The sequence below is a fragment of the Octodon degus genome, unplaced genomic scaffold, assembly GCF_000260255.1.
Source record: "Octodon degus isolate 3935 unplaced genomic scaffold, OctDeg1.0 scaffold00047, whole genome shotgun sequence".
NCBI classification, from domain to species: Eukaryota; Metazoa; Chordata; class Mammalia; order Rodentia; family Octodontidae; genus Octodon; species Octodon degus.
In genome coordinates this window covers 14230943-14249520 of record NW_004524623.1, presented here as the reverse complement: position 1 = coordinate 14249520, position 18578 = coordinate 14230943, and the positions used below count along the sequence as shown (strand labels likewise).

The 18578-nt window shown below is 47.7% G+C and overlaps 1 protein-coding gene across 2 annotated transcripts in view; it reads right to left on the bottom strand.

Annotated features, from left to right (window-relative positions):
* Positions 1-18578, bottom strand: part of Fgd4 (FYVE, RhoGEF and PH domain containing 4) — a 232783-nt gene that overhangs the window by 142600 nt on the left and 71605 nt on the right. The window contains exon 1 of one of the 2 annotated variants that reach the window (XM_023716286.1): positions 4119-4222. The exons of the other annotated variant lie outside the window; for it this stretch is intronic. Within the exon in view, the coding sequence (XP_023572054.1) occupies positions 4119-4149 (31 nt within the window). The 5' untranslated portion in view covers positions 4150-4222. Of the gene's footprint in view, positions 1-4118; positions 4223-18578 lie in introns of those variants that run through there. 2 annotated transcript variants of the gene reach the window in all.

Genomic DNA, 18578 nt, shown 5'->3' with positions numbered 1-18578 from the left:
TCTATTTTTTTTCTTTCTTTAAAATAAAAATAACTGATGTCAAAAAAAATAAATAAATAAAAAATAAAAAAAAATAAAATTAGTAGGGCCAGCCACATAGCTCAGTGGATTAAAGCGCCTGCTTAGGCAGATGCAGCAGTCAGGGTTCAATCCCCAGCATGCCATGTTGGCCCAGCACCTGGGGCGTGCTGAGATGGCGAGACTTGGCGTAGTGGCATGCTCCTATAATCCCAGCTCTTGGGAGGCTGAACACAGGTGGATCACTAGGAGTCCAATCAATACAGTGAGACCCTGTAGACCCTTACTAAAAAATACTAAATAAATTAGTTACTGAGAAAATCCAGTGAAACTTGACAAACAGGGAAGGAACTCTCTGTAGGGATATAGAACAGCGGTAAAGGACTCCTCTGAGGCCTGGGAGATAGCTCAGCAGTCTAAGCACCTGTCCAGCAAGTACAGGGACCGAGAGTTCAATCCCCGGCACCAAAGGCCACCCCTGGCGGTCGGGGGCGGCTCCCTGTTCAGTGGGAGGGACTCCTTCCCCAAACTCTGGCTCCTTCAGGGAGCATCTGCAGAGAAATGCCACTAGGAAGCCCCCCCATGGAAGCCATGCATGCGTGCGTGCACACACACACACCCCATCCAACAATGCCGCGCACTCTCCTCACCCTTCTCCTACAAAAACATGTCCCACAACTCCCCAACTACGGGGGAAAATCCTCCAACCCTCCCAGTAGGGACAGATCTTACTCCTGCAGTGAATTTACTCTTCAAACACACTGTACTTGGTGAGGTGGCGAGAGACAGAAAGCACAGGGTGACTTAAATAAAACTGTAAAAATAATGTGCGCTAAATGGGACCCTGAAACGTCAGAATCCTCCATCAGAACAGTAGCGGTCACAAAGATGCCACCGACCTCTAGGAGCAAAGCCCACTGTTTCTAGTACCTGCTGCTGAGCCAACCTGGTACCCATCTAGGGCAAAAACCAAACTGATCTTGATTCTTGCTTACATCGTTCACATCAAAGGACCCTGGATGGAGCACAAGCCGAAACAGAAAAGGTGAAATTTTTACAAATGCTACTAGAAAATAAGTATATGATGTTCAGTTAGGCAAAGTCTTTCAAATAAACAGGGCATGATACCCAATTTTAAAGGAAAACACAGAAATTAGCCATCACTACTTGAAGGGCAGCATCAAAAAAAAAAAAAAAAAAAAGAAAGAAAGAAAGAAAGAAAGAAAGAAAAAAGGAAAAGCATATAAAAATAATTAATCATCAGGATAAGCTAATTGTTATTAAAATGATACTAGTGCACACTGATCACACGGCTAGGAAAACACAAAGCACTGGCGAGTTCCCAGAGAAGCTGATTCGCACACACGAGGGACACCGTGGAAAACTTCCTCAGACCCTCCGAAAGCTGAACAAGTGATGCAATCATTCCACCAAAACACCCACACGCAGTAATGGACCATCGTAACAGCCCTCCACAGCAAAATGGAAATGAAATCCTATTCCCAATGAAAAATAAAACAACTAGTGCCAGCGTGCGCAACGAAAAGGCCAGAGACTGGATCTGGATGTTCCAGGACCTGACTTCCAGCTCAGGTTCTCTTCATCCACATGCTAACCACCCAGAGGACAGAACCTCCTGAAGCCCGCCTTGTCCACTCGAAAGACAGGGTCCCATTACAAGGTCATTCAGAGGACAGAAATGATTCATGTACCACAAAGTGCATGGAGGAGCTCAACACACACACGCGGAGAACAGGGTTGTGGAGGTACAGGCATCACCCAGTGTCAGTGATCAACCACTGTTGTAAGAACTCTTACATATAAGTTGTCTTCCTATAACACAATGTTCTACCTGAGCTGCCAAATATGTCAAGCATCTCTGCTGTAGAAAGGCTTAGAAGGTAAAAATACTCCACTGACTCCACAATGGAGACTGCCACAGAAAAAAGTTACACGGATTGATCTTTCCCGCTCCACTGCGAACGGAGCTGCCAGCTCAGGGGTCAGTGGAAGCACACAGGAAGCAGGTCAGGGGACCGTGTGGTTTCTTTAGCAGTTCCACATGCCATCAGAGCTGCTGCCTTGAACGCCAGAGGATCGGGAGTGGGAAAGATTAAACACCTGGGCAGGAGAAATGCCAACAGTCCACAGACTGCGGGACAGGACTCCGGTCGGGTCAGGTACAAAGTGAGGCTTAGGAGAATAACGCTGCAGGCACTCGGCCACGAGCAGCAGGCCGGCTAAGAGGCAAGAGGGAGTGGGACTGGGATGAACTTGGTGGCAGACCACGGTCCGACACGCGCAGGGCCCTGGGTTCAAGTCCCAGCTTTACAGAAAGGGGGGATCCCATAAACATAGTCCTAGGCTGTCAGCCTAATTCTGAGTCTGCCTTTAATCTTACACATACGTTACTTGCCAGAAGAAAACACACAGGCCCTTTAATCAGCCCACTTTGACATTTATGTTAATGTTTGTATACACTGCCATGTGTACAGAAGCTAGAGATTTAGTAGCAGACAGGGTTTGTTACCGTTGCTGTTTTGAGACAGGATCTTGTTGGCTAGTTCCAGCTGTTCTTGAACTCACTACCGTAGTCTAAGTTGGCATCAAACTCACGGCAATCCTCCTGCCTCGGGCTCCCAAGTGCTAGGATTACAGGAATATGCTGCCACACCCAGCTAAACAGATCTATTTTTGAATTGACAAGAAAACAGAAATTACTAATTCTATATGTATATATTTTATTTTTATTTTTTTGTACTGGGGATCGAACTCAGGACCTTGCACTTGCCAGGAAGGTGCTTATGCTGCTGAGCTATCTCCCCAGCCCAAGTATATCACATAGTCAATAAATGTTACACATCTGCAAAAAATTCAGCAAATTACTTTATATTATCATTTAAGCTGGCAAGTGGAAGACCCAAACAGAGTAAAGACAAAGCAAATCTTCTAAAATCTTAAAAATTAAAAATCTCAAATTTTCCAACATACAATTACTTGAAGAATGCAATTTTGAGGGCTCCTTTGGGCTGGGACTGGAGGCAAGGTAGTCAAGCAAGAAAAGCCTGGATTCTCATCTTCCCAAACCTGACCTGTGCTGCTTCTTACAACCTGTGCTTAACCGGTCGCATATGTGTGGGTCTAGCTTCCCACTCAGACAGGTTCCGACGTGGGAGAATCTTTCAGTTTCTCTCCAAGGCCCTGCTCAATGCAAAAGTTCCAGAAATGCCCCCTACCGTGTACAAGAGCCGCAGACTGACAGCCACCCTTTTTTGAAAGTGAGATCCTTCCATTTAAACAAACATGTGGATTCTCTAAAGCAGTATCTCAAAAGCAACAAAACAGTAACAGCACACACAGCCCCACCCCCCAAATCAGTCTAATGCTGATACCTTAACATCACCAAGTACACCAGCTGAGGGGCCGGGGAGATGGCTCAGTGGAATAAGCGCTTCCCTGGCAAGCGCAAGGGCCTGAGTTAGATCCCCGGTCTCCTCCCCCCCCAAAAAACCAAAACAAACAAAACCACTAGCTGAATGGGATGATAGCTGAATGAGGCCCTAGGTGACTCAATGGAACTTGCCCTGCGATGTGCCCCTGAGGAACAGTCGACACAAAGGAAACACAGCTCCGAGAGCTCCCAGCACCTCTCTCTGCATGTTCACCTTCCTTCTCTTTCACACTCAGAAACAAGGATCCATCTGAAAAGTCTTTCTGAGCTACCCCAAAACAATTTTTGGTGCAATATAACAGACTATAAAAGCACTTAAGTCACAATGTTAAGAAGGTCCTGGTCCACTCAGCTAGACTTCAGATTCTCAGACTTCAGTCCTAGCGCCGCCCCTCTCAGCATGCTGTGCTCCAGGTCACTGTCCCGAGGCAAGCAGGACAAGTGGTAGCACCCACACAACTGCACACACCAGGCTTTTATAAGAGAGGCCTGCAGTAATTTTCAATAATGGCAAAAATTATTTCCCGCTGTTAAATAACAAAGAAAGGCCAACACCAGTGACTTCCTCTGCTTACTTTGTAGACTCAAACCCCCTAACGTTTTATCCTGCCATAGGCTAAAGGGTCACCATTAAAGCAACAGTACTCACAGCACCCCATAAGAGTCCCTGCAGAAAACATCCAGGGCGCCGCTCACTCTTCTCAGCTGCTTATTCCCTGCCTCTACAGGAAGGGTCTGCATTCACAGGCCCACGGGCATCTTGTGTTTAGGCAGCAGACCCACACACAGCTTGCGTGCGCCATGGCGGAGAGCGAAGTAATGGGAAGTGCTCGGTTGTGTTTCCCAACTCTGCTCAGTGGTGCAGCCTCACGAGCTACGTAAGTGGCATATTTCAAAACTCCATGAAGGGGTTTCAAAATGTGCACAGAGAGCACGAGAACCCTGTGGGTGGGAGCACAGGAACAGCACCCAGCACATGAGCTTGAATTCTACTCACTAGCTCTAGGTTTGTAACTATCTTTTAAAAAGAGGCTTTAAAGGACTGTTGGAATTTTTTTCAAGGCCGTCAGAAAGTTTTAAGAAACAGCACAGCAAGCTAGCCATGGTGGCATATGCCTTTAATCCCAGCCCTTGGGAGGCTGAGGCAGGAGGAGGATGGTGAGTTCCAGGCTACCCTGAGCTTCACAGTCAAGACTCTCCAAAGCAAAAATACAAAGTAGGATAAGAAATTGCACAGGGGCCGGGGAGATGGCTTAGTAGAATAAGTCCTTGCCTGGCAAGCACAAGGGCCTGAATTCAATCCCTGGTTCTGAAAAAAAAAAAAAAAAAAAGTTGCACAGTGAAATTGTACACATACTCTCTTTGCCCCCAAAGCCCAAAGAGTTTCTGTTTCCTTCCTATGCACTCTGCAGGTCACACAGCAATCCCAAGTAACTGCTTTACAAAACATAGACCAGAACTTTAATGCAACAAAGGAACCAAAGGACAAATTCCCCATCCTTGATTTGGTACAAGATTACTAATTAAAATGAACATTTAAATTAACATCTAATAACATAGGCTCCTCAAAACACCTAAAGGTTCATGACTACATTTATTAACATTTACGTAATCTAAACTCTAATTGTCCATTCCTTGTAATATTTAGAATTAGTCAGAATCAAACCGATACCCAGACTCAGTTCAGTTTTGTAATACTACTTCTTCAAATTACAATGTTCCTGAAAAAGAAGGTAAAGTGAAAACTGTATTTCCCGAGAGCACTTGAAATTTTGATGAATATAGTATTAAGCAGTTACTATAGCTTAAGAGCAAAATAGAAGCACAGAGACAACTGGAGAAATCCACATGAAAAATCACAGCCTTAAGATGTGGAGATCTTACATGGGTAAGACACGTGGGGCAGGAGAATGACAGTAGACTACACAGTGTCAGCAGCAGCAGGGACTCGGCTCTGGGAGACGGCATCTGCACCAGTTCCCAAAGCATCCAACTCTTTCTCTCCAGTGCGTCATCCAGTGTAACAACCCCGTAGGCGGGAGACGGAGCCAGGTGCTCACCAGTCGGTCACCGGCTTTCAGTGAACACTGCTGTCACCCCGAGCTGTCAAGGTGGGTCTCTAGGCAGCAAAAGGTACACCTGCAGCGAGCCCAGAGAGTCCCACCCAGCTGGGGCGGGCGCTGCACCGGCCCCACCAGCTCACACCATGTTCTGTTCCAGGTGCTGGGGCTGGGAGCATCAGTACTGGGAGCACCCATGCTTTTGGTCAGGCAAGACTGATTGAGGGGTATGAGGAGATCAGCGTGTCTGATTTCCTCTCTCTAGCCTGGAGAATGGCCAGAAACTTCAACCGGACCCTACCCGCTGCAGTGAGCCACAGGCTAATGGTATCCATACCCCTCCGCAACTGGATGCTGGGTCCCGAGGAATCTGTGGTCCTTTCCTCACCTCTTTTCTGATGTTTCAGCAGCAGGAGAGGAGGAGGAGAGGGCATGACACAGAACAGTCCCTGAGAATCTGATGGACTGCACAGATTGCCAGGTATCTGCAAGACCTTTTCAACCCCCAGCTACGCTATGAATACAGCTGCAGAAAAATGTTGCAGGATGGGGCTGGTGAGATGGCTCAGTGGTCTAAAGCACCTACTTAGAACAAGCTTAGCTAAAGCACAGGGACCGCGGTTCAATCCCCCAGCACCACATGCCAGCCAGCCCCGCCCCCTGGTGGGCTGAGCTGCCCCCCCCCACACACACACACAAATAAATAAAATTAAAAAAAAAAATGCTCCAGGAACTGCGCTGGATTAAAACCTCTCATCCACGCACGCTCTTAGTTTCTGAGTCAGCGCTTGTATCTTGCCGCCCTCCTTAGCTTTATTAAAAGGGATTTCTCTCTTTTGGCTTTAAATCAAGTGATTTTTGACTCATTTAGTGACATACATGTTTAAGTTTCAGAATAGTAATAGCAATAACTTCAACTAATTTGACATAAAGCGAAGATTTGTAACCTCCCCTAAATTGTGCAAGTAAATGTAAACCTCCAAAAAAGGACAATAAGCACAGCTATTCATCGGTTCCTAATAACAGCATCCTTATATTGTCTGGACAAATTACCAGTAACTATACCTGGGTTCCTGCTGTCATTCCCCCCCCCACGACCACCCTCACACAGGAGTGTCTCAGGGCCAGTTTTTAGTCGGCAAAACAGAGACCATCTATGAATCATCCACATCTCAAAATTTCTGTTTTTCCTCCAAACGTTGTCTTTAACCTACTTATAAGCAAACACTCTTCCTCGGAACACACAATAGGGACTCCGTCTTAGAATAAGACCGAGCAGTCCTCCAGGCCACCCTGCAAGAGCCGGTTTTATCTCAGCCTGGGGATTAGCTGTGAGGAAGTGCGAGGGGAGTAGATGCACCGCTTGCTGAAGGTCACTGTGAGCTGCAAGCAGCTCAGGCTGAGGCTCGGCTTGCACTTCCTCCCGACGGTGTGCAGTGGTCACTGAAGTATGGAGGACAGCACAGAGTGCAACACACCTACCCCACTTTCACACTCGGGTCTCTGTCTGCCATCAGTCTCCTCCACGCCCCCCAGCTTCTCTACAAAAGCTGTAATATTGGGAAACACTTGCAACCACTTTAGCAGATACATTTAAAAAAAAAACCCTATTACTTCAAACACCAAGTAAATGTTTCACTTCCTTATTTAAAAATAGGATATAGCCTCAAAAATCACTTTTTTAAAAAATGCATGTTGAATCCACTTGTCTTTAATGTTACTGGGAAAGACCTTTACCTTCTGATCTATAAACTTCAGTTGGCCCCTGAGATAAGTGTCCAGCAGCACAGGTGACAACTGGCACTGCTGAGGGTCTGTCTCACATCAATGCCCGCCAGCACTCTGGGGGGACAGAGACATCCCCTGTCTGAGACAGACAGTAAGGCAGCCACAGAACACTTGTGACAGGGCTCGTGGGATGGAAGAACTGAAATGAGTCTATTTAAGTTGAAAGCAATCCCTGGCCAGTGAGCCGAAGTTTAATGCCTTGGTGCACCTTTTTATAAACCTTCCTACTTTGAAATAAAGACTCACAGGAAGTTGTAAAAATAGTACAGAGATGCTCAGGTGCCCGTGTAGTTTCCGCTGATGACTGCTTCTTATGTGGCGGTCATACAGCGTTGAGGCCAGCTTTTTGCACTCAGCACACTGGCCTGTGTGTCCACTTGGGGCCTCATGGCCTGGGCAGCCCCGGCAGCTGCTCCCTTCCATCCGTAGCCGCACGGTGCAGCTGGACACACTGAGGCACGGCATTCATCTCCTCAGGAGCGTTTGATGGTTCACAGTCTCTGGCCATCACAGTAAAACGGGTATGACCTTTCTAGTACAGGTTTCCATATAAATCTAAATTTTCATTTCCTTGGAACAAGGGCCCGGGAGTACAAACTACAGACCCGCTGCTAAGTGTCCCCATTCCCACATTTCTACCTACTGCCTTTCCAATAAAGTGCTGCTGGGGTTTTGTTTTGTTTTTTAATTTATTTGGTGCAGGGTCTCATTATGCAGCTCAGACTTGTAGTGAGCCTCCTGTTTCCAGCCTCCTCAAGCATGTGCCACCATGTCTGGTCTCGGTGACCAGCTCAGCAGGCCCAGGAGCGGGGCCAGTGCAACATGCGGTGCAGGGGATCATTCTGCTGAGCTATCTCGCTGGCCCTAGAGCGCCGCTGTGCTGTTGTTCCTCTGTGACTAATTGTTTGGGTACGTTTCTACTGTGGAGGCTTGGAAATCATTTCTATATGAACTTCAGATGGCTCTTCATTAAACACAGGGTTTCAAATATTACCTCCCTCTTTATGTCTTTTTTCGTGCTAGAGATTGAACGCAGAGCCCTGTGCACGCTAAGCACATAGCCTGCCACTGAGCCACAACCAGAGGATAAACCTACTGTCAAAGAGTCTCAGACAGAACAGGCTTTCAATTTGGATTCAATTTAACTTCTTTATTTCTTTACAGATCATGCTTTTGATGTTATGACTTAGGAACTTTCTGCCAAACCACAGGTACTAGAGATTGTCTCCCCATCCTCATTTTTTTTAAAAAATATTTTATTTTTATTTATTTATTTTGTGTATGTGTGTGTGGCCAGCTCAGCCCACCAGGGGGCGGGGCTGGCTGGCATGTGGTGCTGGGGGATTGAACCACGGTCCCTGTGCTTTAGCTAAGCTTGTTCTAAGTAGGTGCTTTAGACCACTGAGCCATCTCACCAGCCCCTCCCCATCCTCATTTGAAAATTCATAGTTTTATGTCTTACATTGATATCAATGACAGAGTCCTGTCTTCTCTTTTCTATCCACCCCCTCCTAGCAATTACATCCCTAACTCCCAAGTTCAGTTCTGGAAGAACCTTTCTAACTCCTACATGCCTTTGACATAATGTACAATATAAAGCATAAAAAACTTCACATGTCCCATGATCTTGTCCTTGTCCCTTAGAATTCTGCCCGTGGCTGGATGATTTACGTTCTAAGAACAACGTCTACCATCTCCCGCATCAGTCCAATCTCGCCATTACTTCTGCTTTCGTTCCCATGGTTACCGCTTCACGCTTCCCAGCGTGCCCACCACACCACCGCTGCTCTTTCTCCTGCTTCTGGACATCCGGGCTCTGCCTGAGCACTGTGCTGCTGCACACTGTGCACTGCACAGCGGTGACAGTGTCTGGCAGACACGTGAGCTGCTTCCGCGGTCTGTACACATCCATGCATGTTCATAATGCGAGGTCCGTTCACATCTGTGAGAATTCACGACCTGAATGTTCATTAAGCAGGGACTTGCTGCACTGGGCCTGCAACCCACGGGTGCTGCACTGCTGAGCGACATGCCCAGCTCCTTTTTTGCAAACTATTTTGAGATAAGTTCTCAATAAATTGCAGGGGCCGGGGAGATGGCTCAGTAGAATAAGCGCTTGCCCAGCAAACGCAAGGGCCTGCGTTCAATCCCCAGTTCTGCCAAAAATAACATAACATAAAATAAATTGCAGGGGCTGGTGAGATGGCTCAGTGGTCTAAAGCACCTACTTAGAAGAAGCTTAGCAAAGCACAGGGACCGCAGTTCAATTCCCCAGCACCACATGCCAGTCAGCCCCGCCCCCTGGTGGGCTGAGCAGGCCACACACATACACAAATAAATAAATAAAATTAAAAAAAAAAATTGCAAACACTGGCCTCTAACTCCAGATCCTCCTCCTTGTCATCCATGGACAGCTAATGGACAGTCATTTGTCAAAAAGAACATTCTTGAGTGATTGTAATACTTTTGTGCCTTTCAAACATCAAGTAGCTGTTGCTGAGTGTGGCCACTTCTGGGTTCTCTATTATTTCTTTCACTTACCTATCCAGCTTCCAACACCACAGTCTTGATGGTTATAACTATACGATGAATCTTAGAATCAAGTAGAGTGAGGCCAGTGAGATAGCTCAGTGGACTAAGCGCTGGCTTTGGTAAGCACAGGGACTAGGGTTTGATCCCCGGTCTCCCACACCGCAGCCGGCAAATGAGTCCAGGTATAGGAGAGCACACCTGTATTCAGTGCTAGGATCACCACGAGTCTGAGCTGCCTAGTGAGACCCTGTACCAAATACATTAAAAAAAAAAAAAAAAAAAAAAAATCGAGTGATTTCTCCCACATCATTCCTATTTCAAGTCTGTTATCAGTTGTAATCATTTGCCTTTCCATACAGACTTTCCAATAAAGGAATCATGTTAAACGTCTACCAGTCTGAGAGCAGCGATGTGAAACCTTTCCTTTATGCCTATTGAATCCGTGAATACAGGATGTCTCTCTCCACTTATTTAGATCTTTGATTTCTTTCAATTGCATCTTGTTTGTATGGGTATCTCATTTATAGCAACTTGAATGTCTTAGTAATAACTTTTAAATTCTACCAAAATACAAAACTAATGGCCTAAACTTCATAAATCAAAACAGCTATGGTTAACTTAAAAAAAAAAAAATCAAGAAAAACACAAATACATCCATTTGCAGCAAAAAAAAAAGGGGGGCAGGGGTACCATTGCTGAAAGTAGGTTTTATACAGTGTATGAATAAATAGGGCATGATAACTAATCATTAGAATAGTCTACTAGACAATGGAGCACAAAGCAGAAGGCTAGTTGGGGAGATAGCTCAGTGGCCCAAGCACCTGCCCAGCACGTGCAAGGTCTTTAGTTTGATCCCCGGTACCAGAAAGAGAGCAGAAGGCCAAACCCTCCATTTATGTGTCAGAATTATTATCCTTCCTTTACATGTTAAGCCTGATCTTTAGGATATGTAATCACTACAGGAGAGGTCTAAATCACATACCTTCAAAGATCCCTCCAACTCTCTCACATTATTTTAGGACTTGTAATTTAGAAACCCGAGTAGTAGCAAATAATGCAGTTTGGACATCTACAGAGAGAAAGTCCCATAGAAGAAATGTACTTCTGTTAAACAGCGTGTAGTGGTCAATACAGCGTGTCAACTTGGCTGGACGGCCTTGGCAGTCCCACAGCCTGGGCCAGGGACCCAGCCGCAAGGGAGGGGAGGGCCCCGCTCTAGGGTGGGGAGGGGCTGCCCCAGAGTGATGCAGCAGCTATAGGGTATACAAAGGGGTTGAAGAAGGCTTCTGCGCTCCACTTCCTTGGAGGAGTTCCCAGCTTTGCCACACCATGTCACAGCTGAACCAGTTCGGAGGAACTTGCATCTTCGCAGTCAGCGTGGAAAGAAGGGAGAGAGGCTTGACAGACGTGCCAACTGCGCGCTGCGCCTTCCTCTGCTCTCTGCTGCTCTCCACCGCCAAGTGCTGCTGCTCTCTTCCTCGGAGCCAGCACAGTATGGACCGAAACCTCCACTAACTGTGGGCTACATCGGTCTTTCCTTCCTTTGAGTGTTGGGTTATTTTTCCCAGCAACAAGTGAAAAGTAACTGAGACAGAGCATATGTAACTATTTGGACAATTTACTAGAGCTATGGGAAACAGCAGGATTTATGGGAAAAATCTTTGGAGGGTTAAAATTACTCAGGCTGGAAATGTGAATAGAGTGGCAGGGAGATGAGGGGCTTTCCGGTGTGCTTTTATTCCCAGCACTGGGGATTGGCCTTCGCAGTGATTTATATCCCAACACTTTTATTTTGAGACAGTCTCACTCAGTCGCTAAAATGCCCAGGATAACCTTGAACTTCCGATGCTCCTGCCTCGGCCTAGCGGACTGCTGGGATTACAGGCCTTCAGCACCGCAGCCAGTCGCAGGGCGGCAGCACCGCACATCTCCAGTGTGCGCAGGACGCTCTTGCCTCGAGCTCACCAGGCATGGGTTCAAGACAACAGAAAAATTTATTATTCTTTGACTGCATTATTTTTATTTTTTAAATTTTTTTTTTTTTTTTTTTTTTTTGGTGGAACCGGGGATGAACTCAGACACTTGGGCTTGCCAGGCAAGCGCTTATTCTACTGAGCCATCTCCCAGCCCCTGCATTATTTTTATTGTATTATTTTTAAACTTTCTATTCTCTGCTCTCCCTTCGTTCCTTCCCTGGCCACAGCCTCACTCGGCCCTCTGACTCTCCCTCCCCTCCGCGCGAGTCCTGAGCACACTTCTCTGCCCCGCAGGCGAGGGAATCCCCCGTGCTTCTACACCCCCTACTTATATCCGCATCTCTTCTCCTGGCTTCTTTCTCCTGTGCCTCACTCATTCTCTTTTCTTTCCTCTCCCTTTGTTATGTCTCTTGGTAGCTGTTTCTCTGAAATTCCTGTCAACCTAGTCCTTTCCCACTCCGGTGTCATCTCACTGCCATTTTGTGCAGTTTCCCGTCATCCCCTTTGAACTCTGTAACTTGCCCTGAGGGTCACTAGGAGCAGGTGCGTCCCTATTTCTCCTTCCCACGCTGGGGGTGGGGGGTGGGCTGGGGATATAGCTCAGTGGTGTAAATGCCTGCCTGGCAAGTGCAAGGTCCTCAGTTTGATCACCGCTACCACCAAAAAAACCAAAATCCCACTTTTTTCTCTTCTCGCCCCATCTCTGGTAGCATTACCCAGGCCCCCACCCCCTGGGCTTTAGTTAACTGACTCTACAATATTACTGTGGTGCCAGGAATAATGGCACGCACCTGCCATCCAGCAATCAGGAGGCTGAGGCAGGAGAACTGTTGCAAGTCTGAGGCCAGGTTGGGTTAAATAGTGAGTTCACGGCCAGTCTGAATTACAGAGTGAGGGCTGGGGAGATGGCTCAGTAGAATAAATGCTTCCCTGGCAAGCGCAAGGGCCTGAGTTCAAACCCCGATTCTGGAAAAAAAAGAAAGAAAGAAAAGAAAAGAAAAGAAAAGAAAAGAAAAGAAAAGAAAAGAAAAGAAAAGAAAAGAAACCTTATATCTTATCCAGGCTACTCAGGGCAACACCTTACTAAAAATCTCCGTGTAACCCACAAACTCTCACTTCTCTAGTCCCCAACAGTACCCTCCCCCCCAAAAAAAAATGGGAAGGGGAAAAAGAGGGGACACATATATTTTAAAAAGATCTATATGTACAAAAATCAGAGTTATATGTAGTAGGGAAACAAGGATACAGAAGCTCTCCAACCCCACCCCCAAAATTTCCCAAGGCAGGGCAAGGTATCTCAAAGACGGAAGAGAACAAATACCAGGGAGCAGAAAGCTCTGAACAGGTCAGAGAAGTAATGAAGAAAACAGGGGCGTTCGACGGGAGAGTGAACCAGAAGTCCACAGCAGTTCCACTCAGCGAGCTCACGGTACATTCCTGGAAAGAGGATGAGCTAATAAAAACGGCTGAAAATCCAAAATGACAGTGAAGCTGGCAGCCACCCCTGCTCCCCAGGAAGGCACACGATGTGCTGCAGCTGCGTCCAGATGTCCCCGCAAAGCCTTTCAGAGGTGAGTGACTCTGGGCTCAGGGGTGATTGCTAAACGGTCCGCTGGCTGGCTTGGCACCACTGTGGGTGTGGGTGCTGCCCACCCTAAGCGTGGAACACAGGTGGTGCAGGCAGAATGTAAATGCGACAGGAAGCAGCTGCTGTCATCTCTTTGCATGGTGCCCTCTGCCTGCCATGAACTACCCCTCTGCCGTGCCACCCTGCCTTGCGGCCAGCCAACTATGGACTGAAACCCCTGCAAACCGTGAGCTAAACAAACCTCTCCTCCTGGAAACTTTTGGTGTTGGGTATTTTGTCTGAGCTACAGGGAAAAGGAACTAAGACACAGTGCACCTTGCAGGTAAATGTACAGCCCTCGTCCAGATGCTACCAGCTGTGGGTGAGCGGTCCTTGCCACGCTCTTGCCCAAGGGAAGGACCATGAGCAAAAAGCAAATCACTGCTTTTGGCAACAGTTAGGGTCACCTGCTGCACAGCCAGAGAGAGCCAAAACAAACTTGGCTCCAGAGCGAGGACTCTGCTGTAACCAAAACGCAAAAGGGGCACTGACTGCGATCCAGCTGGGCGTCAGAAGCTGGGTGCTGTCAGCAAAGATGGAAAACAGGATACAAATCAGTAGCCGAAGAAAGAGAGACCTAAACGTAATTAGCAAAGTCATCTCACGGGGCAGTGGAGGACTGAAAACGACAACCATAGTGCAGATCTAAGGAGGATTCTGAGAATGGCAGAAAGTTTCAATGGGCTTATTTCAGTTGCTGATGATAAAATTCAGAAGTAACAATTTAAAAAGGAACTGTTGGTCCTTTTGAAGCAGAATTTAGGGGAAATATAAAACCATTGGATGGAGATTCAGAACTGAAACTATTCCCCATTTCTTCATCGTAGCAAGCAAAATGATGCTCAGAGTAAGGCACGACCTCAGGACAAAGGTCAACCCCAGTGTTGCTGTGAGACCCTTGAACAGGACCTCTGGGGGCTTTGGACTATTGCTTGCACTCTGGGAACTTCAGGTGTGTGTTCAGAGGACTACAGCACCAGCCTGAAGGGCTTCTGTGCTGCTACAGTGGTTCCCACAGCACCTTGCCTTAAAGGCGGGCCACATTCAGGGAGCCCTGCTCAGAGGTCTGTCCTGGGGCTGGTGTGAGCCCAGAGTGGGGGGCTCAGTCTGAGCAGAAAGGCATCTTCGGGAACCCTGCCGCAGAGCCAAAAGATGCCTCAGAACCAAAACTTACGCAGACCGGACGAGGCCAGGTAGCATTTCTTAGGGAAAACGGAGAAGATTCAGACCTTGCCACAAGTTAAGGGGTGCAGACAAGAACCACGCAGCCACCCAGGCAGCCCTGGTCCCTGAGCAGACATCTGCCCAGCTGGGTCAGGGACAGCTTCAGGCTGCCCACTTCCTCCTCTTCCCTTGCTGTGGTCACCACCACAGAGCAGACACGAGGCTGTACCAGCTCTGGTTCTGACACCTCATGAATGCCTTAATGAACTTATGCACTCATTGCTGAAGGGTTTTGCAGGGAAGAGCTTTTTAACAACTAGCTGGAGCTCTCTCTCCACGCTTCTGCCTCCACAACCCACTTTGGCCAGAACGGTCACCCTCACTGATGGTCTAAAAGTTACCAGGCAAAGTAGTCAGGGACTGAATCCTCTGAAGCCACAGGCCAAACCAGCTTTCCCTGCCTCATGTATGGGCCACAGCAACGGGCAGTTACCAGTCATGGCAATGGGCAGCACCTACTTTCTCGCTTGGAGAATCTGGGCTGGTCCCCAAGGTGCCCCCACGGCCAGTGTGTTCCAGCTGAGCTCCCCAGCAAGCCTTAGAGCACCACGGCGTGCACACAGCATGCAGAACCCAACCTAACCCAACCCAGCCACCCAGCCACCCAGCCACCCCAAGGCACAGGAGTGAGTATACTGCTGTTTCCAGTACCAAGGTTTGGAGTTATCACATGCAATAAATAACCAAACAGAAGTTCCCTTTGGCAATATTTTAAACTTCATTCTCTCTAATCATGATGAGCTAGGGCTAGCTGCTCACAAAGAAATGTAATGTGGAATAAGCCCTTTTTTTTTCTTCTAAAAAGTTAATTACAGTTCAGATCAATGTAAAAATATTTAACCAGATGAGACACATCTTCTGAACTGCATGTAGGAGACTAGAGTCAAAGAAATTGAGAATGATAAAACTTAAGAATTTCCCCACTCCCCCACCCCTTCTTTCAGTATTAGGGACTGAACTCAGGACCTTACCCTGAAATCCAGTCCCAGCCTTTTTTATTCTCAGCCAGGGTCTAAATCACTAAATTACCCAAACTGGGCTCCAACTTTGTGATCCTCCTGCTTCAGCCACTCAAAGAGCAGGGAGTACAGGTGTGAGCCACTATACCCACCAGATCCAGTCTCTTTAAAACAACGTAAGTTTCTATTGTCAGCAGGAAACAATGGGCAGTCAGGCCGGGCAACCTTCGTGTGAGCTCATGTCTCACAGCACATGGTGTACAGACAATTCAACCTGACAGAAGAAGTCAGTAAGGGTCAGGCAGGCACCATTGCTCTGTGGAGGTGACTGGGACCAGGACCCCCCAAGGCAGGCAGGAGGTATAGGTAGCAAGGCTTCGGAAGTTTGTTACCATGGCAACCAGCAAAGCTCTGTACCTCAAGCACCTGCCAGCTCCGGTTCTCTGCCACTGACACAGCTGCTGCCCTGCCGTATGTACTGCTGGGTAAAGGGACCCAAGCATCTGGACCCACTCACCTGTGTGACTCGGTCCCCCTGAGGGATGCCCCAGATGGCACAAGGAAGGAGCCAGAGGTGTCCAGTGTGCCTACGATAGGGACAAGGACGGTGACTCCCTCACAAGACTGGGGACTGAACCCAGGGCCTTCCTATTCAGCTGCACCCCCAAGCCCTTTGTATCTGAGGTCGGGTCTCACTAAAGTCATTAAGTTGCCCAAGTGGGCTCACATGTCAGATCCTCCTGCCTCAGCCTCACAGAGCATTAGGACAACCGGTCTGTACCACGTTGTCCAGCCAACAGTTCTTATGGTTTTCACACAATGATTCTTAGAAATGAGCCCGACGCATGAAGAACTTCGGGTTGGAACGTCAATAGCACTGCACGTGGTGCGCATGCTCAGCGAGCCTACCGCCCTGCATGCCAGCTCCCGAGGGAAAAATGTGTTCAGAGAAAAGGTTATTAGCCCATATCTATACACAAGAAACAAGTTTTAACAAGTAGCAGCAAAGCTTTACGGTGAAATGCTATTCTGTCTTTAAAAAGAGTAAGTTTAAAAAAAAAGAAAAAAGGTTTCGAAAGGTGAATAAAAAAATTTTCCAAGTTGAAAACCCAGTGAAATCCTTTTTAAAATAAGCATAGACTGTTGAGGAAAAAATAGAAACCACCAGGCTAAGCCAACACTAGCAACTTGAGAATTGCACTTTGTAACACACACACACACACACACACGTGCGTGCACGCACTTGCACCACTCGCTGCCAGGAAAGCGCAGGAGTGAGCGTGCTCCTGCCGGGTGGGCGGGGCTGAGCTCGGCCTGTCCACATTCTTCCGACAGCAAGCGGAGCAGGGCTTGGATCTGTTTTTAGAAGAGGGTCAGAAGCTGCCACATGAGCTGCTTCCTGTGCTGGGCAGCTATTTTTAATTAATGAGCGTTTTGATGTAAGTGATTACTGAGAAAGAAATACCACCTCTTTTGTAGGTTAAACAAAAAAACAAAAAAAAAAATATAGTCTTGTTCTCTACAATAAAATGAACATCTAAGTTGCAAAAAAAAGCTCGGCAGAAAAGGTTTGAGACGTCTTGTACGCAGCACCTTATTTCCAGTCTGATATTAAGATAAATTAGCCTGGGTTTAAAACTCAAGGACATCTAAATTCTACTGACTTAATTTCTCTCACATTAATACACCATTGTACACAGAGTGCTTCACACGATAGGCAAACACTGATTACAGGACAATTCAGAAAAAAAGAGAAGGTAGAAACAGAATGCTTTATTTTGGGGTACAAGAGAAGGCACCAAGGGCCACATGCACGCTAGGCAAGTGCTCTACCACTGGGCTACAACCCGGCCCGCAATATTTCTTTTAAGTTACATATTAGTCACTTATGTGCAAAACACCACCCCCACGCTAACTGGAAGTCTCTAAGTGTGGTTGCTTAGCCAGGCAAGACAGCCCCTGCCTATGACCTTAGCCCTCTTGAGAGGCTGAGACAGGAGGATCCCAACCTGGCCAACTCTGAAAGACCTTGTCTCGAAATAAAAAGAAAGGGCTGGGGATGTAGCTCTGTGCAAAGGCTGGGTTAGGGCTCCAGGGCAGCTGCCTTCCCAAAAAGCCCACCTCTGGGTGCTCAATTAATAGGAGCTGTGACACAACACCCCTCCCTGGGTTAGGTTCTCCTCAAGGCGAACACCAGGGTGCAAACCATGGCTGCCGGAGTAAACCTCAACCACATGTTCGTCCAGTTCAAGGGGGACCAGTCCACACCACAGCTGGCCTTGCACTGGTCGCTGCTCCCCAAAACTTCAGGCTGCTCCCCAAAATGCCTTGCATTCATCGCTGTCCTGCAGCTTCTGATCTGATTGTTCCATTGCTGCAGTTTCAGGATTTCTACCTAATATGTATTTAGGGAAACGCTGGGCTCCGGGGACCTCACACCTGGGCTGAGTTGGGGGCCTTCAGGGAGCCCAAGCCTGGAGTGTGCGGGAATTTCACGGGCCTACCTGCGTTGTACTTTGGGTGAGCATCACTGTAAGTGGGTGACCTCTAAGGCCTGCAGACTGCCCTGACATGTGGTGGACCTCGTCGAATCTGGGACAGGCCTCAATGGAGCAAAGAGGCACCCCAGAGGAAGGAAGGGTGCCCACACAGTGGTTGTCCCAGCTCCACTGGGCCACCAGCACCGCACATGCACACAGCCAGACCTGCCACACTCCATGCCCCATCGAGTCCTTGTAATACATCACACACGCGCACACTTACACCGCACACCCTTGTAATCCCAGCCCTGGGGAGGCTGAAAGCAGGACGATCACAAGTCCAAGTTGCATAGTGAGACCTTGCAACAACAAAATACAGTGTGTGTGTGTGTGTGTGAGAGAGAGAGAGAGAGAGAGAGAGAGAGACCAACAAAAAGAAGAGAAGAAAGAGCAAGAGCAAGAG